The 26,985-nt window shown below is 41.7% G+C and overlaps 1 protein-coding gene across 14 annotated transcripts in view; it reads right to left on the bottom strand.

Annotated features, from left to right (window-relative positions):
* Window positions 1-703: 703 nt before the first annotated feature.
* The window catches only part of adgrb2 (adhesion G protein-coupled receptor B2), a 203,499-nt gene continuing 177,217 nt past the window's right edge, over window positions 704-26,985 (bottom strand). For 4 of the 14 annotated variants that reach the window (XM_042436671.1, XM_042436670.1, XM_042436672.1 and 1 more), the window contains 8 exons: window positions 26,650-26,916; window positions 24,440-24,479; window positions 22,322-22,494; window positions 21,473-22,180; window positions 18,800-18,835; window positions 16,737-16,850; window positions 6,690-6,743; window positions 704-4,223 (listed from right to left, as the gene is read on the bottom strand). In XM_042436671.1, coding sequence (XP_042292605.1) covers window positions 4,047-4,223; window positions 6,690-6,743; window positions 16,737-16,850; window positions 18,800-18,835; window positions 21,473-22,180; window positions 22,322-22,494; window positions 24,440-24,479; window positions 26,650-26,916 — 1,569 coding nt within the window. In that variant the 3' untranslated portion in view covers window positions 704-4,046. Of the gene's footprint in view, window positions 4,224-6,689; window positions 6,744-9,283; window positions 9,336-16,736; window positions 16,851-18,799; window positions 18,836-21,472; window positions 22,181-22,321; window positions 22,495-24,439; window positions 24,480-26,649; window positions 26,917-26,985 lie in introns of all 14 variants that reach the window. The other 10 variants (XM_042436680.1, XM_042436681.1, XM_042436683.1 and 7 more) reach the window with 8 other exon arrangements.

Below are 26,985 nucleotides of genomic sequence, written 5' to 3'. Positions count from 1 at the left end.
AGAGGTAATGTGAAAACCCCTTCCTTGCTTTTACTCTGTCACCATGTATTTCGTCCTTGGGGCTGGCTTCTCTATTTTCTGCCTCCTCTGACATCTCTCTCATCCCTCTCACTCCCTTGAGAAAGTTCCAGTTGGTGGCCTTTCTCCAGAGTGACTGATGGCAGCTCCATGGGTAGACTCATCCACACTTAATTACCCACAAGCCCCTTGGAGGGCAAACGTAGAGTGACTGAAGCATGCGCATTGTGTCATCCCCTCTTGTTCTTTCATTGCAGCACCGCTGACTGGACTATTAAAAGCCTGTCCACTGTGGCTATTTTCACCATCTTACATAACAAAGCCATTTTTGGGGGATTCCACTTTGGAACGATTGTTATTAACATAAATATCACTCAGAGTTTATATATTTTTAATGAAATAATCACTTTGAGTTGACATTTCCCCTTCTGGTTATTTCAGTGCAACATAACTTCAAACCGACAGAAATGTTCCTCTTACGTTTTCAGACAGACCAGCGGGGCCTCTGATTGGTCACAGTTAAGCTTCAGTGCTTCTGGGTAACAGAGTTTGTCATGCCCAACACCCAGAGTGATATTATGAAAAAAATGGGATTGTGAGTACACTGCAAATCAAGACAGACCTCGTTGTTCCACATCCACAGATGCCCTTGAAGCAGCGCATATTCACATATGAGACACTCGGATCAATTTGAAAATTTATTTTCATATAAAAAGACACTATGAAAACATTAGAGGACTACTTTGTACAATCTTATGTATAAAAAGAACAAAAATGAGGGAGAAAAGGAAAGGGAGGGTTTTTTTCAGTAATAAATCAACTGGAATGTTGGATGGTTGTAGCAGTCGGTTAACATCTAAGCATCGAAGGCTCAAGGTAGGAGGGTGAAAGTGAGCATAGTGGGTTTGAGTTGGCGTCCACGTGGAGTTAAGTTGCAAATTTGCTTGTCTGCGTTTCATATTTCTTAATGAGTTTGGCAGGCTTTCAAAACACACAAAGGAAAACAATGTGACACACTAACATACTCCGACCACCTGACCAGCATCCTCTTGCGTTATCATTTGCATCATCCCCACTGTCTATCATATAAAAAGAAAAGCAAAGCTGCAAGATGATCCTTAGCAGAAAGAAGAATACTGAAGTGGCACATTCAAGTAATCAAACATCTCAGTCCATCAAGCAGCATCTCACTTACCGTTCTTGAAGATGAACAATTAAAATCCCTTACTGAGTTTAAAACCAGTCATGCTGTTCTTACGTTATGAGAGATGTATGGAAAACCTCACTGATGTGAGAGGAAAATAACAAAATCTGAAATTAAACATTTGCATTTTAATGTTCTTTCTTTCTTTCTGCAAATCACATTTATAAATTACCATGGGAACAAGGCTTTTTGGAGGAGCTTTTTCTCTATAATGTACAAAAAAAAAAACTTATTTGTATTCTATGTGTGGGTCAAATCTATTTCACCTGAGATGGATGTTTTCATCTGCTATATAGTAACACCCATCGACTGGCACTGTGTAGCTGACAGACCGCTGTTTTGTTCAGATTGGACACACTGCACAGAAGCGCTGGATGCTGAGCCTCAGAGAAGGTCAGGTGAATGTGACCTTAGCTCGGCAACTTGGGGCCGAACCTATCTTGCTCTTCTGAGAGGAGGTGAGCTGTAGGTTCGCCTATCAGCTGATTAGCTTGAAAGGTTAGAAGGACCGCACTCGTGTTTCACCATCTGCGCAGTGCTGCACTACTACCACATTAGGGATCTTTAAACAGATGGTTTGAGGGCTGCATCGGAAAATGTCAGGACAAATCGCCGTCCCCGGATAATTACTGTTTTCAGCACTCCCCCCTTCTTAATCTGCATCTCTGCCTGCCTTCTAGCTCGCTATGTATTTTTGGATCTTTTTCCTTGGCTACCATTTTCTTTTACACCCTTACATTTTTTTCTCTCCTCCCTAAATTGTCTCTCACCTCTCTCTCCAGATTGTTAGATTAAAGGGAGTTGCTTTGAACATAGACAGAAAAGTTATCGAGCCATCTATTGAATTCATCCTGCACTCTGACACTTTCTTTCTGTCGGTGTATGGAGGACTGATGTGCTAATGTAGCAACAGCAGGAAACTGGTTGTCCTCTTGTAGCGACTGAAGTATAGATGCAGAATGTCAAGCAGGAAGCCTCACCACTGGCTTTTGCTGCTGTTTCCTCTTCAGTCTGTCACCTTGTAGCCTTACAACCTCCGTGACTCCCTCTCTATCTGTCTATTCCTCTCTTTCTCTGCAGCCGCCGCGCTCACAATCAGATTATACAGCACAGGACACGATCACATGGAAAGGAATCCATGTGAACCAGGAGTTATATATCTGGCTTCACTGCTAACATTAAGATTTCATGCCTCCTGGTAGCACGACGCTGGGTGGGCAGAATGAGCAACAGAGAAAGAAACGGGAGGGATGTAGTAGATGAAAGCAAAAGAAGGCATGTTTTTTAGGATAGAGCTTTACATCCACGATGGGGGTTCTTGAGAAAAGAAGAAAATCTGGCTCAGATGGTGTCTAGTTTAATATATTATTGGCTGCAAAAACTTCCTCTGGTTATGTAGAGCTAACAATATTTCCTTCGGTAACTGGAAAAGGGCGACTTAGCTGCTAAACTGATCGATACTTAACTGTAAGCGCATGTTATTGAGGAATGGGAGATGCTAAACAGACTTTGCACAGGTTCCATTTGGGCTGAAATGACTGAAATATTCTCTTCTCTGGCATTACTATGATTGGTGATGGGTGAAATGGATTCAGATGCTGCAATCTTTAAAGGCTTTTATCTCCAAGCAGGGTAGGAGAGGGGGGCGGGGGGCGGGGGGGGGGGGATAAAGAAAGGAGATGCGAGAATCTGCATGATGATCACAATCCTTCTTTTCCCTCATGAGTGGATAACATGCGGCACACATTACCTCAGAAAGCAAGCTCACATTTATGTGCTGCATGTGTCCTAAATCATTTTTTTTTTAAAGTTCCACATGGGTTAATTCTCACAGGAAATGAAAAAAAAAGGAAAATAAGAATGAAAAAAGGCAGCACAAGCACAAACCAGTCTGAAAAATAAATCAATTCTTCTTGAACAGTTAGACCACAGAACACAACTCAGTTGGTAGTTATTTGTTTCAATCGTATTATTTTTTCATTAATATTTTCAAACCATAGGGGAGGACTTTTTTTTTTTTAACTAAACCATAGAAAATACACAAAAGGGGGAATACAATGTTGACACAGAGGATGTGAGAGGAATGGATGGATGGGACTGTTGAACCGGAACCCGCAAAAAGCAGAGAAGATGGCACAATGAGCAGCTCTTTCCCTGACCCCCATCCCCTATCCATCCAAATGACAAAGAGAAAAAGTAAAAAAAAAAAAAAACAAAAAAAAAAATGAGAGATTGAATGATTTCGTCATCCATTAGAAGGGAAAAAGAAATAAATGAAAGCAGGGTGCCTAGGGGGCTACCAGTGTGAGCAACCTCTGTGAGATTTTTTTTTCCCCTTGCTATAAAAAGAACTGAACGGTGCAGAAATATTCTTCTCCCACCCTCCCCCCCAAATCATCAAACAATTGAAAGAGGTTTTCTTTTTTCTCCAGAATAAAATCAAGACATTTTTTCTCAGAAATAAGTTTTTCGTAGTTTCTTAGTTCATTTAAAAATTTTCCTCAATCGCAGACGTGTCAAGCCCCTGTTCTTTCTTTTCAATATAGTCTTTGCGAAAATATAGAGTAGAACAGTCTTCTTTCCATGTCTGTCCACTGCAGCAGTAAACAAATACAGTATGGGATCCGACAGAGCACATTGCAGGAGACGGGGAGCAGTGTATGTGAGATCTTTGCGAGTGTGTGTGTGTGCGTGTTTGCACTCATGTCCTTATAAGTATAGCTTTCCAGAAGTTCAGTATCTCTGTGTGCATCTGCATCTCGGCATGAGCGTGTGTGTGTGTGTGTGTGTGTATTCGAGTGAGTGTGTGTACATCTGTGTGTCTTCACACTTCAGTCTGGAAGTCTCCCTCGGACGAGTCGGGTGTGTTAGCAGAGGAGGAGTCCCAGTTCTTATTGTGCAGCTCCATCCGGTCTTTCTGCTCCCCAGGCACGATGGACAGCTCAGGGGTCATGGTCTTGAAGCTGTCCCAGGAGCTCTGCTCCTCCGGGGTCGACTTGTCCTGATGGAAGAGGACGACAAGGGAAAACAGACGTGTAAGGAAAAATAAAGGAGCCGCATGAACTTGAAAAAGATACAAATCTCAGTTAAAGGGAAGTTCCACTTTAATGGAGCCTGGGTCTTATTCTCATGGTTTTGGACATAATTCCCATCTGTATTAACAACAGCAGTGATGTCACTTAAAGGTAGACAGGACAGCAACCAGAAGAAGCTAGATGATCACAGCCACACTTCTTTGGAGGAGGAAATGAAAGTGTACGTTAAAATTATTACAATTTGCTGAACGACTACCAGCAAGAAGTGATTACCAACCAGGCAAAGCAGGTTACTCCCTAGTGGCCCCGAACCTTCAAGGGCCCCAAAAGCCCCAGATTACTTGTGAAACAAATACTTTGTGGTAATTTGATTAATTGCAAATGCGTTTGTCAATATGCAATAAAGCACAATGTAACCTGTGAGTTTTTCGCACACTGTACTTTTCACTATAATTGTTAACTTTACCACACTTCCTCTTAATTTTGAGCTACTGAGATGCAAGTTTTAGCATCTCAGTTATTCTTAGTCTATATTATGCTTACATGCATAGTACATAATCTTAAAGAAATTAGCTTTCCATCAAATTATAAGCAAACTAACTTGGGGAAGTGCAGTAGCAGGGAACCAGGGTTTCACGCAGGCTCCACTAGTGGGTTAATCTGTCCCTGCTTCAATTTTGGTCTACTATATTACCCGTAGTTGTGTGGCTACACACAGTTTTCCTGTGCAATTAGGGTTTATTACCAACATTACATATCTGAGTAAACTGTTGGCTTGTTCCGATCATCTGACCGCTAATGTTCATCGTTGTGATGTCACTGTGTTTCCACATTCCAGCAACTGACTTTGGTGAGTACAATGTTGTATAACCAATACTATAAAAATAACACCCAAGCTGTAATAAACAGTAAATTTTCCTTTAAAGACAGTGCCTGGAAACCATTTTTTGTGTACAGATTTGGAGATGGATACATTCAAAAATGCACTCACAGAACCTGAATTTGATCTCATGTTTCTATCCTTCAAAGAGAAACCGAATATCAATATACACACAGAGAGGCCAACAACTCAGTGCTATGTTATTTCTTAGAACCTCACAAATATTAAAAAGCAGTACTATACATACCTGTGGTTCATAGGCACCTTCCCATTTTTCTACCATCAAAAGAAAAGTACTTGTGTTCTTTTATTTACAGAAATGGTACCTGTCCTCCTTTCCCTCCCACCTTTCCCCAATCAGTAACTTTTCAGGTTGACTGATAAAAGCATGAAGCCCTCCAGGCTGAAGGCCTGTGATCGCTGCATGTGGTCCGCAGCTGTGCCCACCATGCATGTAAAATACATGCTGGGGGATTAGCTAAAAGCGGAATTAGAGGTAGCATTATGCATCAGATGAGGGCCATTATTCAAATCGGACTCGTTATCTCACGGAGATAATGATTTCACAGATATGAGCTGGGGAGACATGAGGAATCACTAGCCCAGATGACTCTTGGTGGAGCAAAACTTACAGTGACAAAAAAAAAAAAAAAAACGAGACCCGCGGTGCTTTCCACAGACGTGATGGAGCTGACTGCAGCAGAGCTTTTTGGACGACATTTATATGTACATTCAGAAGATGAATATTCATAAGACTTTTGGTGTACTTAGCAGGACAACGTGTCTTAAGTGCTTTGAAAAGAGAATAAATTCAGTGAAAATCCCAAATTTGCTCAGACCTACTGTTGTGTGAGTACCTGCATCTACTGTATGTGCATGTTTGCTTTTACTTCATGTAATCCATTATAGTATATGTTCATCTCTGAGCAACTCAGCTATCTCCTTCAGTTTCTTTCATTTTGTTTTCTCTCTATTCTTTTTCCACAATCCTGCCTTCTCTTTATTGCCCCGACTCTTATAAAGTACACGGACTCACTTTGAGCTATTCACACCCTGAATCCCTGTCTATCTCTTTATCTGAGACACACACACACACACACACACACACACACACACACAAACACACACACACACTCACACTCACAACTCATTGATCTGCAGTAGCGCAGCACTCCCTTCTCCCCCCTTGCAGTGTGATGATCGTTGCCAGAGCGCTAGGGGGCAATATCTGCCTGATTATCATTCTCCCTGCGTCACAGCCTGACAGCTGGTAAAATGAATACAAAAGGCATAATCTGGGAGCCAATTTGCATGCTAAATGCTGGCGAAGGAACATTTTGTAATGCAGGAGTGTGGGTAATGCTGCAGTTAAGCCCAACTTTATCCCTGGGAGACTAGGCTAACGCGATTGTGCTGCTACTGTGTGTCTATCCATTCCCTTTCGCCATCTCTGCCTGCCTCCATTCCTCCTTGCCCCAAAGCCCCATCTCATCCCTCTCTTTTTTTTTTTTATGCCTCTCTCCCTCTCTCTGCCAGTAACCCCTCTACTTACACTCGACGAGTTCTTTTCACCTCCGGCAGATGAAATGCTCCATCGCTTTTCCCTCTGTGTTGATGAAATGGGAGGGAGAAGACAAGGAGGGGTGACAAGAGAGAGAGAGAGAGAGAGAGAGAGAGAGAGAGAGAGAAAAGAAAGAGAGAGAAGAGGGGGAATCATAGTCACTGACAACTCTGCCCCGAAACAATAGCATTGTTCCCACACCTTCCGCAGGTGAACAGGCAGTTGTAGTTTTGTGTTTACACCTTACCCCCTCCCTCTCTGTCTCTGTCTCTCAATCCCCCCCCCACCCACCAGCTCTCTCATGATAAAAATATAACATGTGCACACACACATGCACACATGAACACAGTCCAACACAGCACAGACGATGATCTAACGCACAATGTCGGCATTGTTGCGCACACATAATCGAACTGTGTTGGAACAGGCAGTATTTTTAACATCCCGGCCCGTCAAATCTTAGAGGAAAACTGAGGAAGCAAGGACAGAGTGAGATTCTACATGCTACACGCCACTAATAGCAACTACGACTACTATAGTAAGGATAAAAGAAAGGACAGCGTGTGGCCGGAAAGTAATCTGATTCTAAAAGCCGGAACAGTGAATCTACTGTGCAGTGCTAGAGGCTTTGCAGCTCATGTTTTCTAAATAATGTTGAAAGAGGATAACTAATCTGGTATTAGTGCATGGAAATGTTATCTACACTATCTGCATTATTGATTTTATACTGTAAGTGTTAACACAACACATTAAATAGTTAAAGCTGGGCTATAAAGTGGACATTGCTGACTCTGTATGTTTCTCCTCTGGCTTAAACACATAAACCTTCATTCCCCTGCTGCACCTCTGCAGTGGTATCTGCTTTTTTTTGTGTGTCTTTTTTTTTTGTTTTAAAGCAAACCACTGCTTACACTGGCTCGTCTCTGTATGGGTGGCCTGGTGTCCACACAGCATGCACTGCTGTTCTGAAGTAACAGGTGTTTTCCTAATGGCCTGGTCGGTGTGTGCTGGTGATGAGTGCAAAAAATAGAAAACACAAATCCCATTGTGTTGTGGTGTTGTTGTTCTCTTAGTAGTTGTGTTGCCTGACCTGTAGCTTCATACAGCTGTGTCCGTGTGTGTGTGTATCATGAGGGGTGTGCGGGTGGCTGCTCACATCATTTGTACTTTCTAAATCCCAGTCTGCCTCAAGTTTGGGCCAAAATTGATTCCCTGCAGTGGCTCTAGCAACTTGGCTAATATTGACAGAATTGACTGAAACTTCTTTTGGCTAGAGGTATTTCAGCTTATTGTAAAAAAAAAAACCCAAAACAAAACAAAAAAAAATCCCACTGCAACACAGAATTGTAAGTTTATGTCCTCATTTATTTTTTCTATCTGGAAAAAGCTGCAGATGAAATTGCACATCATTCTTCTCAGTAGAACTGTTTGTGTATGTGTTTGTGATTGTGTCTTAACAGAAAGACACAAAGACAAACTTTGTGGTGTTGCTATGTAAGATTTCAAATTCACCCCTTCTAAGATTAAAAAAGATTTCCAGTGTTTAGCAGATTGTCTTGCGGGTCTATATTTTCTGCCATATGTGACATACATGTTTGAAATGTATCAAGTTTTTAAATATGTGATTGATATACAACAATTTAATACTTTAAGTTGATGCACTGGTCAGCTGCATAGATAACACAGATACCTACATAATACCACAATGTTTCTTTTCCCTTTTACTTGCTTTTGCTTGGCATTTCTATATATATAGTATGCAGCATCTGCATAAAGATTCTCTCTTTTGTACAGTATGTAAAAGCCTCTAAGAGAGGCAGAAGATGTCAGAGTTGGGCGATAGGATGAGCATATCAAGCCATCCGTGACAGGCTGAATTTATGGCTGACAGACTTCTCTTCTGGTCAGTTTCCGTCACCAGAATAAGAGCCTTTATATTTCTGCCTCATCAGCATTCAAAGCATAAAACCTATTGTATATAATCAACCTCTAAAAGCAGTTTATGCCCCATCAGTGGTTGAAATGGAACCGGTAATATAAGTATTAATTCTCTGATACCGTACCATTTTAACAACTCACCTGCGGTGCTCCACTATTGTGGCTTTTTAAGAGGCATCATGGTGAAATGAACTATTATCCATTTAAAGGCTTACTATTCTAGTGGTGTGCTTTTGCAGGCACAGCAGGGGAAAATGGAACTCACATGGCCACGAGGGTGACAGTGGCCAATAGGAAAATTTTGTCAAATTGCCCAACACTTGAAGACAGAGGCAAACTACACTATTATCTGAGAATACAAGCTACAGCTGCAAGCATGACAAAGCTAAGTGAAGAAAAGAGGTTGTAGGGATTCAAAAGGAAAGCAGATACAAGAAAAAGATGCTACTGCACAAACATCTAAAGCCATCTTGAGGAGCCTCTGCTACAGTGTTGGTGGATGAGGCCCACACTCTGCCACACAGATCCCCGCTCATTTGGACCATAGAATGGAAATTCTGTATGGATGTGGGTGAGCAGTGTGGCAGACTGTCTCTGGGAGATGATGGGGGAGGACAGGTGGTTGTGGGTAAGTGGGTTAACTTTACCTTTGTTGACTTGGATGCCCATGGTTCTGCTGACTGTCTGGCTACATTCAAACTGGGACATGACAACAATCATGCAACACGAGGCCCAGTCAGCCAACAAAAGGACATAAAACAGGAAACAAACAAAAAAAAAAGCAAAAAACAAAAAAAACAGAAATCAATCAAATGTACCATTAAGTCAAAGAAAAGTGTGAGGCTCACATGGAAGAAACTTAAACGACATTCATACATGAACAAAATGAAAATAACATCAAACAATGTAGGAGCATACTGAGTGGATATCAGAATATGACTTTTAATAGCTGTCAGTTCACTAGAACTGGACTATTTAAGGTTTCTAAGTGTGTTTATTTTTATTATACTGTAAAGACGATGCTAGAATCAAGACTGCCTATTCAGCACCGGCATGATTTATTAGGGGGCATAGAAATAGACTAACTGGGCATAGTGGTCTTTAGCATCATTTACCCCTTAGATGGGAAGGAATCTGTGTCACAAGTAATAAGTCCCTTCAAAGGAGCCAAATCTGGAGAATGTAGGGCAAATAAATTCCATTAGTGCAACACATTGCAAACAAACGAGCAATCAGACACACAGGCTTGCTTCACTGCTGCTTGGGCCTTAGCAATGCAACGCAACGCATGCCAAGGCCAGTGCTCCCATACTGAAAACAGCCCCATCCAATGATTGGGCCCTTTTCACCTCCCTTTAATTGGCCCAAGGACACTAAATGAGCTAAATTAGTATTGTGCCTCTTGGTGCACGAAGCCAGTGTTAGGCTTGTTCCGCTTGGGCTAACCGTCCCCTCATTAGGAGCCACTGATAGAGCCAGCGTGCTAAAGCTACACTCCACCAGCCTTCGGTTTTCATGGACAATTTGTGCGGAAGGATGAAAACAGTTGATGAATTTATACGCCGCATGGAGAAGGGGGCAAGGAAATAATTAAAAACAAGCTAATGAGAGGAATTAATTGTTCAATTAATGTCTCAAACGTGCCACCATAGGCTGAGTTTAGAGGGAGAAATGGGAAAATGAGGGAGACAGCAAGAGAGAAAATGTCAAGCCGTGAGGACGTATAGAGGGGGAGAATGAGATATGAAGAGAAAGAAGAGGGGAGGACTTGCTTTATTGCTAGAATGTGAAATTGAAGCCCCTTAGCTTAATGCCAGCAAATTGACTATCAGGACCTACAGGGTTTGCAAGTACGGGCAAATTGCCCTCATTGAATCAACAAAAATTGGTTCTTTGTCATTTAGAATTATACGTCTTCATTTTATATGAGACATGCTCAAAGCATACACATTACCTTAGCTAAATTTCCCTTCAGTGGCCTAAAAACATCCATAACAGTCACTAATGTTAACTCGCTCACCTCTCTTTTATGGGGCAGGCTAATGGAAGAGCCCTCTCAGACCATAGCATAATAAGCATTTCCATACGATATGTGGCCCAAAACAATAGGATTTCATCATTGTATTCACACGCACGCCCACAGCCATTTAGATTGAATTGCAAATACAGCTTTCATAATCGAAAATTTGCTCGATGTCGCCGCTCTGATCTAGCATGAGTGAAATCACAACAAAGTAGAGTACTCGTTTCCCTTGTCTTCCTCTCCATCCCGCTGCATTCCGCACAACTCCTCGCTGTCTATCTGCAGAGGGAAGCCAAGCACGCTTCATTTAATCAGGAACACAGCAGACGTTGGAATGGAAATATATCCCATTTGAGAGCTAAAAAATGCATCAGCCAGGCTATTATTCAGTGTACACTCTCCTTCTCTGTCTCACACACACACAGACACACACACACTATCCATCCCACACACAGAGGCACCACACTGCATCATTGGGCACTGCATGCAAATTTGTGTTATGACCTTCTGAACCCTGTGGAGAGGAAAAGAAAGCGATGGGTGAGCACCGCGGTGACAGAGGCCGAGAAGCTGTTCTAAATCTAAACATTAGCGCAAACACTAATGCTAAGACATACCATGCTAGATACACACTGCATCCACTCAGTCTTTCAGTAACCCCACTGACTCCATTTGTATCCTGTCTCCATTATTGAAGACACAATGAAAATGGACTCCGTCCCTCTGCTAGCCATACTGCCCCTGTCTGAGCGGCCTCTGTACTTGAAACAGAGTGGGATTTGAATTTGTTTTTATCATTAGCATGAAAGTGAAGCCCACGTTCTGTCCACTCGAATGTAGTATTATACAAGTGTTACCACTGAAACAGATATTATTCTTTTATGGGGGCAGACGACTGTGTATCTACACACAGACACACACAAAAGAAACCCCACTTGATTCAATGTCAGCAACTGTTGTCAACCAAGCTAAATAATAACTACCCTTAGCACACAGCAATCTCTGGAACTCTTGTAGCTATAGTTGCAAGAGAGAGAAAGAGTTGCTACACATTAAATATGCACACAAAAGTTCAAAAAGACCAGGAGAAATATATGTTTGTGTCATAGCCTACAACTGACCTTTGTTAGCCATAGTTTACCAGTGAGAAATTTTGCCAAGTAGATTTTAAAGGTCATGCATATGATTTTCAAAAATAACAGCAGAATACGAGATGGAGGACAAAGTGTGCATTCATTTTCAGCCTACATGCACAGCTTAGCTAGCATCAGCAGCCTGATAGGAAAGGCAGACAAGGTGATTTTCAACATGTGGTTAATGAGGAGTCTTGTGATATATCGTCTGCCTCCACCTTCTTTCAGCTCACATCTTTCCCTCTCGTATTCATGTATTAATTGCAAAATTGAGTCATCACTTAACAGCCTCTAGCTATCAGCGTGGTTAATACTGGGATTAACAATTGCCGGCATACTGAATGGGCAACACAGAGTTAACAACAGTGTGAGTGGGTGGTATGGAGAGTAAAGACAAGAAAAGCTGAAAGCAAGACATTGATGTATGTGGTTTCTATCTGTGATGGCACATGTAATGCCCAAGACCACTTTAAGCCCACTGCACTTACACAGAAAATTGGATAAGATGTGAAAGTAGAAAAAAAAAGTGCCCATGTCTGTGTGTGTATGGAACATTTTCTGATATCCACTCATCTCCCCAACACAGCCAACACAGAAATCCTACCTTTCTAGAGAAGTAAAAGGGATCAGGTCTCTTCTGACCCCATAAGCCTTTGTCATATTTCTGAGAGTCTCTCATCAGCACCCATACAAAGCGTATAGTGTCTGGCTCTGTTTAGTGCCAATGAGCTAGTTTATGGACTGAATATCATGGTTTATGAGGTGATTATAAATCTGTTTGGATGGGTCATTGTCTTTATGAACTGATTTATCACTAGGTTATGATGTTTAGTTCATAAGATTGAATTCAGGCGTTGAAAGGGACAACAATGACTGTACGGACTGTCACACCACACAGAGCGGTGCCACAGTAATGAAAATACAACCCAAAACAGCGGAAGAACAACAAAAAAAATCCTCCACGTTTATGTTTTATCATGGAAGATAAATCCAGTCCTGCATCAGACCACCTAACAAATCCATTTCTCTTCCAGATTGTATATTTCAATTTGAATTTGTATAGGAGTTGATGTAGGAAGGACAATTAGCATTCATTACATGAATGCAGAAGCACAAGGGGTACACGCTGTGATGCACTGAACTCTTACACCACCACACTTATAGGGGACCATCGAGTATTCAGGCTCATCAAATACAGTCACTTCACTATGAGACAGCACTGACAGGGATAGTAGATGAGCAGCTACATGGAGTAAACTTTAAAGTTTGACACTGTCTGTGTTACTGTAATTATGACACATAATGAAAGTCTTGAAATTGTAGGCTTTTTGGTATCACATGTGCACTTGTAGTTAACACAAGACTGAATTACCATACTCTTGACATTCACTAAGAGGCTCCCCCCTTCCTTATTACTGCTACGCCTGTCAAGCTTTCCTTTTTTGCTTGATACATATACAGTTTACAGTGATAACGGTGGCAAAATTACCATCAAAATCTTTAGTAATTTTGAAATAATGAGTCGTTGATTTCAAACAGGTAGACAAAAGCAGGCATCTCACATTGATGATAGCTGTTAGCTCCATAAGTTGGTTGAAAATGCTGCCTCTGGCTAACTTTTAAATGTTTTCATCTGACTTTAAAATAAGAGACTTTAAATGAGGGTCTTGTTAGCTACATACATGATATAATGACTGAGGCTAAAGCTGCATTTCCCAAACAAAAAGTCAACATCTTCACCCATTTGTGATCCATGAATTACTCTACACGGTGAGCTAGTTAGCCAGACATGCTCATGATTGCAGCTTATGTTAAAGCAGATAAACATCATGTTTTAGCTATTTCTAAGGCTAGCAAAGGAGACAAAACCCTTCAAACTCTAAATGCAGAGTAGCGCTCTTAACATGTGGAGAAGTTGAAAGCTTGACAAGCCTGTTGTGCCTAGTTACTGTTGCTGTAGGGGGGGGACACTTTAGTGAGGAGTCATTGCATTTTTGCAGCATGGAAACACAGATACAGTACACACAGTGGCAAACTATGAGATTCATACAGTGACATGTAGTGCATCAACTCATAGGTCTACTTTAGAGTGAGTTAGAAGGGCTCTACTGCACAAGGTTTTATGTGGGGTTTAGCATGTCTTACGTTGACTCTCTTTGTAAACGAGGGATGTTCTGCGCACTAGCGATGGCTCTGTGTTGTGCCTCGGTGGTGGGGGAGGGGGAACCTGCGGTGGATGAACACCGGCCGCAGTGGTTAAAACAGGTTAAAGGGTGTTTAGGGTGTGGGTTAAAGTACTGTTTAGGCACTTTTAAGGAGAGAGAGCTCTGCAAAAGTCAGGGGGGGTTAATGCATTTTTGAGATGTCGTTGCTTGAGGTAGCTAATTGTGAGGAAGATAAGGTGGAGTGAGGAGTTTCCTTTAGTCCTGTAACTGGCCAGCCTCCTTTATGATTAACATATAAGATCCTCAGTAGTGTCTTTAAAGTGACTAAGTCAACTGATCATAAGAATTTCAGGGTGAGGAACAACTTCCACAATAGTTTGGATGTCCATCTGTGACAAGACATCCTAGTGAGATGAAATTATGGTTACTATTAAATCACAGCACTCATGTCGTATATGTGAAAATCAATGTCAATGTATGTCATATGGAATAGACAGGAGGTTATTAAAGTTATTATGAGACGATTATATCATTAGTAATTAGTAATCATGCTGTAATTGTCTCCTAAACACAGACCATGTGCTTCAAACACAGGCAGTGCAATGCAGATCTAAAACATAAAACAGACAAACACAAAAAAGCAAAAAGGAACAAGAGACATACATACAAATGAATGCCCACAATCACACAATGGCATGCAACCACACACGTAGGCACTGGAATATGGAAGTGTATGGACGCGCACACCCACCCACACAGGCACGCACACACACCCTTCTCATCTCCATAATTACTGTATAGTCAGCATGTCCGTGTCTGGGGGTGACTCTCAAAGTGAGATGTTGACAACAGCAGAGCTGAACTCAAGCTGGGTCCTGTCAAAGGCCTGACACTGATAGCATTATCCGTGTAATTATTGAACTGCCTACTTACTTTTAACATAATGAATTTGGATGAGTAAGCCATTATCTATGCTGCCCTTTCATTTCATAACTTATATGACGTCACTAACTTTTCCTGTCGCCAAGTGCTTGCTCATGGGGGGAATGTTGGGTACATTAAAGAGTACGGCCTAGACCTGGTCTATATGAAAAGTGCCTTGAGATAACTTCTATTGTGATTTGGCACTATATAAATAAAATTGACTTGACTAACCTGGAGGAAATGTGTGTTCTAATTTGTCTTAATTAGTTTAAATACAGCCTATCTATTATTTGTGGCTTGCCTTTCATTTCTTTTACACTTGGGCATAATCTCAAAGCACACCTGAGCTCCCTCTGAGGCACATTTGCATGTCGCAGCGCGACTGTTAAGACTTCTAATATATGGCTCATGCCTTTGCAAGCCGCCTGCCATTTTTCTTCTCCTCTATAAAATATTTGCTGGACATTAATGAATGGGGAGTCGGCCAACGCTTCTGAAAATCTTGATCAAGACGTTGAGTAAATGAGGAGTGAAGGAAAAGGCCGCCTGTCTGGCACTGGGAAATGGCAGCATGTTTGCATGTGTGTGTGTGTGTTCAGTATGTGTGTGGCTACATGGCATGGGGAATATGAGAGATGTCAGGCTGGCCTCTGTTCCTCTACTGGCGGTGTAAATTAGATGTGAACCAGCATGCCGCCGATGCCGGGGGAAAGTACACCTATCAAGTCTGACTAACTCATCATGGCTCCATGCACTAAAGCTTCACAGATGAGAGGAGTGTGTGCGTGCGTGCGTGTTTAAATCTTAATGAAACTGGCCCTCTGAAGGTCAGTGCAGAGCAAGCAGGGACTCTTTTCTCTGCTGCTAATGGTGTATTAATGATTCAAAGATGCTTCTGTGTCTCATGCGCACAGGTGACCACCCAAGCAACCCCACTGACACACACCCACCCATCCACACAGACACACATACATACACACATGGACAGCCACATAAAATACATAAAAAAATGAATTGTTAAACAGACACATTAACCATAGTGATACAGGCATAGACAAAACACATTTCGTGTAAAGGCATGCACGTTGGCTATGCTATCAGTGCATTATGGTGAGGTGGTTTAGTGAGTGTGAGAAATATTTTCACAGGTCTTAAATTACAGAATTTGGATTTCATTAAGTGGCTATGATTGATTATCCCTCAGCTAACAGCTCGTGTGATCAACAGTTTTGACAGGTATTTAATAAGACATCAACCATAGGTAAGAATGAATTAAGTTCAGGCCGATTACAGCAGGTGTAAAAGGGATTTGGGAAAGATGGAATAAAATGTGTCTCTGAAGTTGAATTTATGAGGTAGTTACAGTTTGATTCTCCATGGATATGATAATAAGTACAACAGTGAATTAATCAAATAGCAATGAAAATATATACAGTATTCACATTACATTTGAGTTCCTTGTTAGAACAAACAATGTTTTCACATTTCTCAGGCAGCAATTTTGCTGGGAAAAAAAAAAGACACCATAATGAATACAACCGCTTTCAAAAGTACCTCATGTTTGTAAATGACTGGGAGCTTTGCTTAGAATTTTTATGACTCTAATCATCTGAAAGCCGCATTTACAAGTAAATGCAATGTCACCATAGTGTGGATCATATTTATCCAGTGCTGACCACTTTCTGTAAAATTCAGCATACATTACTACTGCAATTTTGATCTGTGCAGAAGTCAGTGTCAATTATTTAGTGTTGGGGTGGGGTGGGGATTAGGGTTTGTGAAAAAGTGCAGAGGGGGAATGTGGAGGTGCGTTGGTACAGCGGGTCCCCATCCCGCATTTGGGCAATGGTCTTACCTTGAATGTGGACATGGCTGGGTCCCTGCTATACCTGTCTATGGTGTGGAACTTGGACGAGTGGTTGAGCTCATGGTACAGCTCAGAATGTCTTTTGCGAGTGTGCATCACTTTCTGGAAGGGAAGAAAGGAAGGGACAGCAAAAATGAACCTAATAGAAACAAAAAGAAAGAAAAAAAAAGCCAAAACAAAAGAGGGCCAATAGGGGCAGGCAGGGGAAGAGGAATGGGTAAAAGGGCTGAGGGACTGCAGTGATGCCAGCCATGAAAGGGGGGGTTAGAAAGGGACGCCGACAGACCGATCGATTGTTGGCTCATGCTCATACATCATCCACTTCCTCAGTCTTTAAGAATTTGGCAACTGGGAGTGCTGCAGAGGAGTCCTTTAAGTGAGAATTTGGTAAAAACGACTGACAGAAATGCCATTGTTACAGACCAGTGGCTGCTAGCTGTGATGCCATCAACTCAGGATTTCATCAAACTCATTAAACATATGGACTGGAACTTAACTCTTTCTTTGACAAAAAAAAAAACCCTGCCTCCCCTGTGTTCTGAATATGTCAGCTTGGAAAGCAGCTAGATCCAGATCTTTAAATCTCTGACAGCAAACTGCTTTTGTCAGTGCCACCACTGTTGTCTCTTTGTGCTAATGGGCAGTGCTGGAGCTGCTTGGCAGTAGCTAATCGTCAAAGCAGCTTGTGAGGTTGAAAGTGACACAGGGGCAAGATGCCAGCACTCACACCCGCACACTTACCGGGCCAGGACTGGCGCTTAGCACTGGCTTCAATTACTTCAGAGTGGGCACTCTCATTTCTGCTCAGCTAAGAAAGTGCTACGAATACCTGATATGTGTTATTTTGCTGCTATGTATTTTGTTTTCTTTTCCCTTTTTTGTATATCCTTGTCTGACTCATATTGTTTTAGGTTTGAAAAAAATCAAGGTGAGTGGATCACCAAAACGTCCAAAATAAAAAAAGACAAACTTCTACTTCCACAAGGTTCCACCCCGGTTTCCAGCAAAGTATTATTTTTTCTCAAAAGACCATATTCCTAGATGTGTGTTTGATGCTACTTAAAATAATAAAACTTTTAGTATACACTGTATATAAAAACGTAATTTCTGATGGTCTAAAAGGGTGGGCAAAGTCAATTACAGGAGAAAAAACGGTCTAAAATGAGATTACCTTCCATTAAATCATGGAAGTGTACACTTCCCTATTTCAATGGTTCTTCTCTGTCAACCTCTTTCTCAAAAGTCAATGGTCAATTGATGAGAAAAGAGTTGATTTTCAGACCCAATCTCCTTTTTCATGCAGCGGCCACTAATGACTCTCCAGTAAATTTGCCAGATAAGTAAAACGATCAGCCATGGTCACTGTTAGTAGCTTGTCAGCACACATACCTTCTACAAAAATAATACTGTATGTCTCCACGGTGGAAAGTGAATGTCCAGTCTTTTACAACAGTCTGAATGAAAACTGAATTCTCCCACACAAAAGCAGGAGTGCAAAGGGAGGTGCTTTATTTAATGCAAGTTTTTGTGAAGGGAAATACTCGCTAGAGACTGGACATTCACAGAACACCAAGGTCATTCTGTGGAGAACACGCCTGACACAAACATACTCACACACTGCCAAACCATGTCGTTCCAACAGATATAACCAGCCAATCAACTATGGCCACATACGTGTAGACCCATAACTGAATTACTCATTCAGACACAAGAAGCACTCCACTTTGCTGTTTCTTCAACCAGGACCCCCACAGTGACATGACAATGTAATTTGGTTTAATTGCACATGTCAGTGGGATGTTTTTTTCCCTTCATGATGGTATCATTTCATAAATAAATGAATTAAAACTGATAATAGGACAGATTTAAGGGCGTTGTTGGAGAAACAGCATACTATGTAAGATAGGTCTGAAACAGGTCATTGTTCTAAATGCAAGGGAGGGGTTTAGCGATGCTTTAGGCTCCTCTACAGTATGCGTTACTCAAGTCCTGGCAGAAGCACAAGAAAGCAGAGACAGGCTGATGACAGGGGATGAGGTCCGAGATCTTACCTCGAAGTCGAGCTCAGAGTACCGTACTCTTTTCCTCTGGAAGAGGAGGGGGCAGGGGGAGAGAAGAAAGCATCAATGACCAACCCTTGACCACTATTGAAATTCAGACCTCTCTGTCTCAATCTCTCTATGGATCTCTCAGTACCATTGTTCGGTAAAAAGAGGAGAGCTAATATGCACTGGCTACCCAACATGATACAGATATTCTTACAACTGTCAAGGCAAAAATCAAATTATTCAGTCTATTTCAACATAATGAGATTAGTGAAGTGGAATAACCCAGAATTAGAATGAAATAATAATTTCTCGGCTCACATACTCTCAAATACAATCATTACAACCCCAGCATAAATCATCCTCGTTTCTATTTTTGGAAAACTTGTTGGAGACATTCCGATTAAAAGAGCTGCAACAAACATATGAGAAATGGTTTTCATCCTCTAATCTTGTTTGGACTCCACCACTCTCCTCTTAAGTGCCTCTGTAACTACAGCAAGTGGCACACAAGCTGCCAATTTAACAGCTGCAGACATTTCCAACTCATCTGGCCCTGACATTGCATTGCATTACATTCCATCTCTGACTTCCTATCGGGCTATCACTGTCTGCTAGATTTGCATTTGGCAGTGAGAGGAGTGGCTCTCCACAGTTAGTTAAGAGCTGTATTCATTCTTTGAAAGGGCAGAGTTGCTGATCTGAGGCTATAGCAGCCAAGATTTTAAAAGGTAAAGAAATGCAAAGTGATAGAGAGGTGTCTTTGAAATGTCTTGACTCACTGGTGTCCTATTGACTTATAAAGCACACCACTCTCCTCCCATAGCGGGATCCTTACCTTAAACAGAGAAATTCCGTGATTGAGTTTGCTTAGTAATATGGTAGACATGCAACATGCATATACTTGTAAAGTATATTGCATGTTTTGGTGAGGACAAACATAAAGCAGTCATTGACCCACTCATACAAAATTCATTTACTTCTGTGATTTGCTGTTATGATGACATGATAGTTACTGGTCCTAAAGTAATAGCCGACCACAGTCACACACTAGTTTTTCATCTGTTTGGAAGCCATATCATCACCTGTCCTTACTGAAAGGAAATAGTAATTTACACTTCATTACTCCCTCCACTGGTTTTCTATAGCCCAATGATAGGATAATATGCCCTGTGAACCTTTTACATGCTTTTACTAGATCATTTAGAGTTACAATTTACAGGCCTCTTCCTAAAAATCAACAGTGAAATGAACACTGTGAGTACATTTGCGTTTTCCCTCCATTATGCGTCACCATGTTTGAATTGGGGAGTAAAACGCTGCTGTGAGTTAATCTTGAGAGGCACGCTCTGATATCCATCTCCAAATCAAGCATATTCAAACAGGGTAAAATTATAGCAGTAAATTACATCCCACAGGTTTCTCGGCTGATTTTAAATTTTTCTTTTGGTATTCATGAATGTACTTGTAGCTCTTTTGACAGTGATTTTTTATGAGTTTTAATGACTCGTCCTTCAAGTCCTCAACCCTAAATGAAGCATCTGTACGTTTTAGTCAAAGTGTCGTTTCCATCTCTTTAATCGACCATGTGAGTCAGTAACATGCCATTGGTGGAAGATCAAAAGTGTGTGTGTGTGCGTGTCTGTCATAGGGTTAGGTTAAGGTTAGGGTAAGGGTTATGGTTAAGCAAGTAGTGGTTATGGTTAGGGTATGTCTCCAGTGATTGAATGTAAGACTTTGTAATGTCCCCAAAAGTGACCTAGGTCAACATGTGTGTGCGTGTGTGTGTGTGTCCGTGCTATTGTGTGCTTGTTTTGTGTGTATGTGTGTCTCTGTGTGTGTAAAATGAAGGTGGGCTGAAAGACATTCACCAGGGGTATTTCCTCTGATCCTGACTGGCTCAGTCCATCTGCTGTGCCACCTTGTATGGTTAGGAGGGGGTATTACACACACATTTCACGTACTTACACACACACACACACACACACACACACACACACGTGCGCACACACACACACACACGCAGTAAACTAAGAAGAAGCTGTCTGTCAATATGAGAGTAACTAATTTCAACGCTCATTGTCTCAGTCAATAGCAATGTTAGACATATTGTTACTGTATATGACAGATATTATGTATTAGAAATTGTTTGAATCGTGTAAAGGCCACACTCATGTAATTATATGGACATCAGCTATACAAACTCATTCTTTACTTTTCACAGTCTTTTGCAGTCATAAATATGCCTTGATCACAATGTCTTGATCACAATCAAGTCATTTCATCTGGTATAGAATCTTATTTTCTCGGAGTAAAAGAAATACTGTTTAAAATGTTAATTAGATAAGGTAGTTCTACTTTTTCCTTATGGAAATCAGCTTGTTTCAATAGCTCTCTGTAAGTGGCATTACATTAGATGCAAATAGAGTTATTTGGATTTTTTCTTGTAATGGAAAGTGTTTAAATCCCTTGTATAGAGAGAACATCACATCAAATAACTGGATCTCTTTTGTAGAATGCTTTCTCTCCTCCTTGTCATTTCACCACTGTCAGTTCACTTATACACCACCCCCTGTACCCTACATCCTTCAAACCATGAGCTCAGATGAAGGGTGGACACAGTCAAGATTCTGCACCTCCACCGGGAACCCTTCCCTCATCCTTCAACCTCTTACCCACCTCCAGGGATCCTGCTGAGAGGCTGGTGTTGGTATTGGTGCTGCCCAGGTTACGTGGCAGGGTCCTGGTTCTCTCCACTGTGGTTCCACCTGTCAGAATCTGCCTGACTGATGGCCTCTGGCCCGGCTTCAGCTGGAGCGAATGCCCGTGGGCGTGCATGTGTCCTCCATGGGAGTGTACAAGACCACCCTGAGCCATCATGTGGCTGTGCCCGTGGGGCATGGTTTTGATCGTCCCATAGGAGCGGTTGAGGTTCATGGTGATGTTCATGTCGCCCACACTGGACGGCACAAAATCCGCTGGGTAGGCCTCGCTCTCAGCCGGATGGAGCGTCAAGGGAGAGGGAGGTGGGGGGAAAGGAGGATCCTCCACTGCAATGTTAAGAGGCTTGTCCTCGCCCCCCAGTCCCAAACCTCCTCCTTGGGAGGAGGGTGCTGGAGGTTTGAGGCTGACCGTCCTACGAGGTAAGACCATGTAGTCTCCCTCCCCTCCTCCACTTCCACCTCCCCCTCCTCCTCCACTTCCAGCACTTCCATCCTGGGAGGTGTTGGAGGAAGGGGGCGGTCGAGCCCAGCCCAGGCCACTCTCGGTGCACAGGTAGATGGGAGCGCCGCTGCGCTGCTGCCCTTGCTGTCTCTGCTGATCCACGTTCACCTCCTTCTTGAGTGGCGTCTCACTCAGCTCATTGAGACCTCCGAGGGGTGGAACCTTGTGGAAGTTTAAGTGTTAGTTATGCAAATATTTCCCGGAAGCAAGATATTTTTAATAACTCACTATGGCTATATTTAATTTTTCATTTGGTAGCGATTTCAATGGATTTTAGTCATTCTTTAAACTTTAATCCTGTACCTGTACGATAAGGTTGGGAGGGGGGATGTTCCCAGGGAGGGCGCTAAAGTTGACCCCCACTCCCCCATCCTGATGGGCTGCCAGCTTGGGATCATCCTCATCATCCAGGGAGATGCGGGAGAGGGTCCCAGTGATGGTGGCTGGGTTACAGGTGTTCACCTCCTTGAAAATGACTGGAGGGAAACATGGAAGGCCGCCGAAACAGCGAGGGTGGGAGGCATGAGACAGGGGAGCATGAGTTAGATAAAAGTGAAACATGGGAGGTTGAGGGTAGGGTAAAAGAAGGGGTATATGGGTGAGGAAGAGGAACATTTGGAGGGAAAAAGAGTAATGAATATTGAATGGAATGGAATTGATATAATTTATGCCAAACAGTTGACAGAGATATAGGCAAAACAGAGAGGTACAGTAAGGGAAGACAAAATGAAGTAAAGAAAAGAACACCTAAGAAAGCCTCAAGATCTATCTGACTTGTTCTCTGCAGCCCATCTTGCAACTACCATCAATAAATAGATTTTCACTGACTTATATCACGGCATAAATTAGGTACTGATATGGATGTTTCTTTGCAGCTTTGGTGTAGCTATGAGTTATGGTGCTGCATTAGCAGAACTGCCACACTCAAAAAAACGGATTGCATATCCAAAGAAAAGTTTCACTTCTCATTTTGGGCTTATATGGTAAACAATAACTGAGATGAGTTTTGTCTCTGACACTGTGACCTTAAGTCTTGCTCCATCTTGAGACTAGCCAGTGAGATAGGGTTTTTATTAGCTTGGAGAAAGAGCCTGAGTGCAAAAATGCTGTGTGCTTCAAATAAAATAGAGCCAAATTCCCTTGCTACTGAATCCTGTCCCATATCTTGCTCACAAGCTTATTATTCCCTGCTCTGTTGTCACATATCAGTGGGATTCTGTGTGCGGCTATGTGCTTTAATGCACGTATATGAATGTGTATTTGTGTCTGAGGGTGTGTATTTACTTAGCGACACTGTAAATGAAACAGAACATAAATCTACTTACAGTGGCTTTTGGGTTAGCTTTCATGCATGTTATTCAGGAAAGAAACTAGAAACAGATTCTAGAACATTTCTAGATTATCTACTCCAAAATTAACTATGACATGCTGATGAGAGACAACGTTTAATCTGCACATAACATCGATCTATCATCACAATCAAACAAAAATCATTCCACCTGGAAATTCATGCTAGTTATCATGCTCATTCTGTCACCATCACAGGAAAGTATATTTTCTCTCAGGCCCCAAAATCCAATTGTAGACCAAAGTATGCAGCACAGAGCATTTTCATGTAAACTGCATTGATGTGACAAAATGTCAAGCTACATATTTGATCAAAAACTGCTAAGTCTAAGCATACAAGGACACTGGCTAAGTACAGTAGAGAACCTAGTTTTTCCTCTGTTTCACTGCCCATGCAAAGTCATGCGAAAGGACTGGACAGGTTTTCTGCAGATCTAACCGATCTGATCCTTTCACATATGCATCCAACAGTGGAGGCCCAGAGAATGACCTATAGGGATGATTGAAATCTAGGTTTGGACCAGGCAGTGTTAAGTAGGTCAGTTGGGTGGAAAACTTACATGGGTGTCCTCTCTCTGCAAGGGTGGAGGGGGAAAGTGACTCTATGTTAATAATTCAAAGCACAACACAAAACTACATTGTGGTACATTTGTACACATCCAAACACAGATGTGTGCACACTCTCACACCGCACACACACACACACACACACACACACATAAACATACACACACAAGACCACTGTCACCAGCGAGTGAAACAGGTCTGAATACATTAAGGAGTGTTATTATTATCATACACAATTAAACACAGTCTCATCCAAACATATGCTTTTTGAACACTTATTGGGCAGCATCAGTGTGATTGATAAGGCATAATAATTTGCGCACAACTGTGTCGAGTTATAGCGCATCATCTCCTGTCATTTCATCAGCATGCACCAGCAGAAGAATGTTACAGCTCTCCATTGGTTTTCTGCACTGCGGATTCAGTGTTGGACAAAGGGAGATGGAAAAGAAGACGACAGACAAAGGGAAAAAGAAAAAGAGAAATCAGGTGGAAAGGAGAGCTCACCTGTTTGACATGCCAAGTCCACATCCTTCTCAAAATCCGTCTGAGAGAGGGAGGCAGGGCAGGAAGAGAGGAAAAACAATGAATGTGCGCAAATATGTACATTCACCACATTATTGTAGCTGCAGCACAGGCCCAGATGAGTGATTGTAATCTCAAATGGTTTTGCTGTAGTCAATGACTCTGATGCTCTGATGTGACTGTATAGAAGAAGAAAGGATCTGTTGCCATGGTGACACTTTACAACTCAGTCAATTAGTAATGCCCTATATGAGCCCTATATACAAGAGCAAAAAAATGTTGCCTTAAGTTATACGAAATGTTTAGTTTTCATTTCGTTATAGTGAATTTGTCCAACGCCTTCTCATACCGAAAAGAACAGAGAAAACAGATCAATTCTGTGCGATGGCATGCACAACTGACACTTTGTTCATGATGTGTATCAGCTCGCAGCAGGAGATACAAATACAGTCTTTAAGAAACGAGTGAAACACTCTGGAGTTCTGCCAGGTACGTAACACTACTGTATGCCTCATCAATACCCTCGCTATCGTCTGAATGGATACAGGGACAGAAATTTACACAGCAGCAAAACTATTATGTGCTGTACTAGTTGAAGCTAAAGTTTGCCGTCTCCTAGCCGAGTTTTTCTAGGGCTGAAAAAAAAATATATAGTGTAACAATACCAAGGCTTTTATGATTCATTGTCACCAACCAAGCAAATCTCACACATTCACACTGCACTGAATTTAATAAATATTAAATTCAGTAATATGCACTAAATATTCAGATTTTATGTAGTTCAGGTATTTGGGCGCCTCCAAAAGTGATGTTTATTTGCTTTGATCTAGAATTTACTTGAGGAATGCAGGGTGGCACAGCTCCCTGGGGTAAGAAAAGGGAATTGGAAAGAAAAAAAAAAAAAAACACTCTGAAACCCAGAGGGCATCGGGTTGAATGAAGAAGTGATTTGATTTGTCTCCAAAATGGCCACCACACAAGTTTCCTAAACTTTAGTGAAAGTGAAGCTCATTGCTATGCAGCTGTGGTCTTCCTATCTCTCACCATAGAGCCTCCTCCTGTCCTCTGTGGGATTCACTTACAAAAGCCTTTGTTTGGATAATAAACTACAGATTTTAGACAGTTTGGGCATGCCACGGAGGCAAAGAGAAGAGCAAAGGGGGAAATGAAAATTGAAAGAGAGAAGGAGAGAATGCGTAAAGGTCTCAGAGGAGTGGAAAAGCTCTTAATACGCAAATCACCCGCAGCACCATAAATGGGTCTCTGCTAAATGGACAAATGAGGATATGACAGAGAGAACCCCCTAGTATAACATTCTCCTATCCAAATTGAGAAAACAAATCATCTCTATTTTAACTAACACACATATCCTATTGACTGAGTAAACATCTTGCATTCAAAGTTGGAGTTACTGCTGAAATGATCAAACAATCATATACTAAATATACTTAAAAATACCCAAAGATATATTTTAAAATCTACATTTTTGCCATATCTTGCTACAATACAAGTGCTAGTTGCTATTTATACATCACTGCTATTCCTAGGCTACTTAGATTTAAAGGTGCAATTTGTAATCTAAACCAAACCAAATTTGTTGCAACAATGACTCTTTTGGTTAAATGAATGGTTTGACATTTTGGGAAATAAACCTTTTTTTGAACTCTTGCTGAGAGTAAGATGAGAAGACATCATCATATCTGTATGCTAAATAAGAAGCTACCACCAGCAGTTAGCTTGACGCAAAGAGATAAAACAACAACAAAAAAAACAAAACAGGGTGAAACAGCTAGCCTGGCTCTGTCCAAAACTAAGTCCATCTACTAGCACCTAAAGCTCACCATGACATATTATGTCTTGTTTGTTGAATCTGTTAAAAAACTTAAGTGTAAAATAGCAACATATTATTGTTTTACAAGGGCCTAGGTCCTGTACCAGACTGTTCCTAGTCTTTATGCTAAGCTAAGCTAACCTCTGGCTATAGCTTTATATTTAACATACAGACATGGGAGTGGTATCAATCTTTTCATCTAACTCTCACCATGAAAGACAATGAGTGTATGACACAAAATATCAAACTATTCCTTAATATTTGGTTATATTTGTTCATAAGAATACTGTTTTACAGATTGCACCTTTCTCCCTCTATCAATGTGACTATTCATAATGAATCTTTTCTACAGGTGACGTACAGGTTGGCTGCCGATGTGGTTGTGGGCGTGGTTATGGATGTGATTGTGGGTATTGTTCAGGATGGGGTTATGCTCATGTGCGTGGCTGAGGGCGTGGCTGTGGTCAAGCCCGTGGTTGCTGCGGGACAGACTCTGGTAACAGGCTTGCTGGCATGCCTGGTGGCACGTCGGTGGGAACGACTGCGGGTGGCAACCCGGCGGGCACGGGGATGTGCCGTAACGCAGAGAGCCACATTGCTGCCCACAGGAGCTCACATTTGGACACTTCTGATGGTGTAAAAGAAATATAATGGAGAACATAGAGTTGAAATGTTAGAGGAGGTATTATATATATAT

Source organism: Thunnus maccoyii, chromosome 15 (genome assembly GCF_910596095.1).
Source record: "Thunnus maccoyii chromosome 15, fThuMac1.1, whole genome shotgun sequence".
NCBI classification, from domain to species: Eukaryota; Metazoa; Chordata; class Actinopteri; order Scombriformes; family Scombridae; genus Thunnus; species Thunnus maccoyii.
Note: the sequence above shows the minus strand (reverse complement) of the source record. Positions and strands in the feature narration are given on the sequence as shown.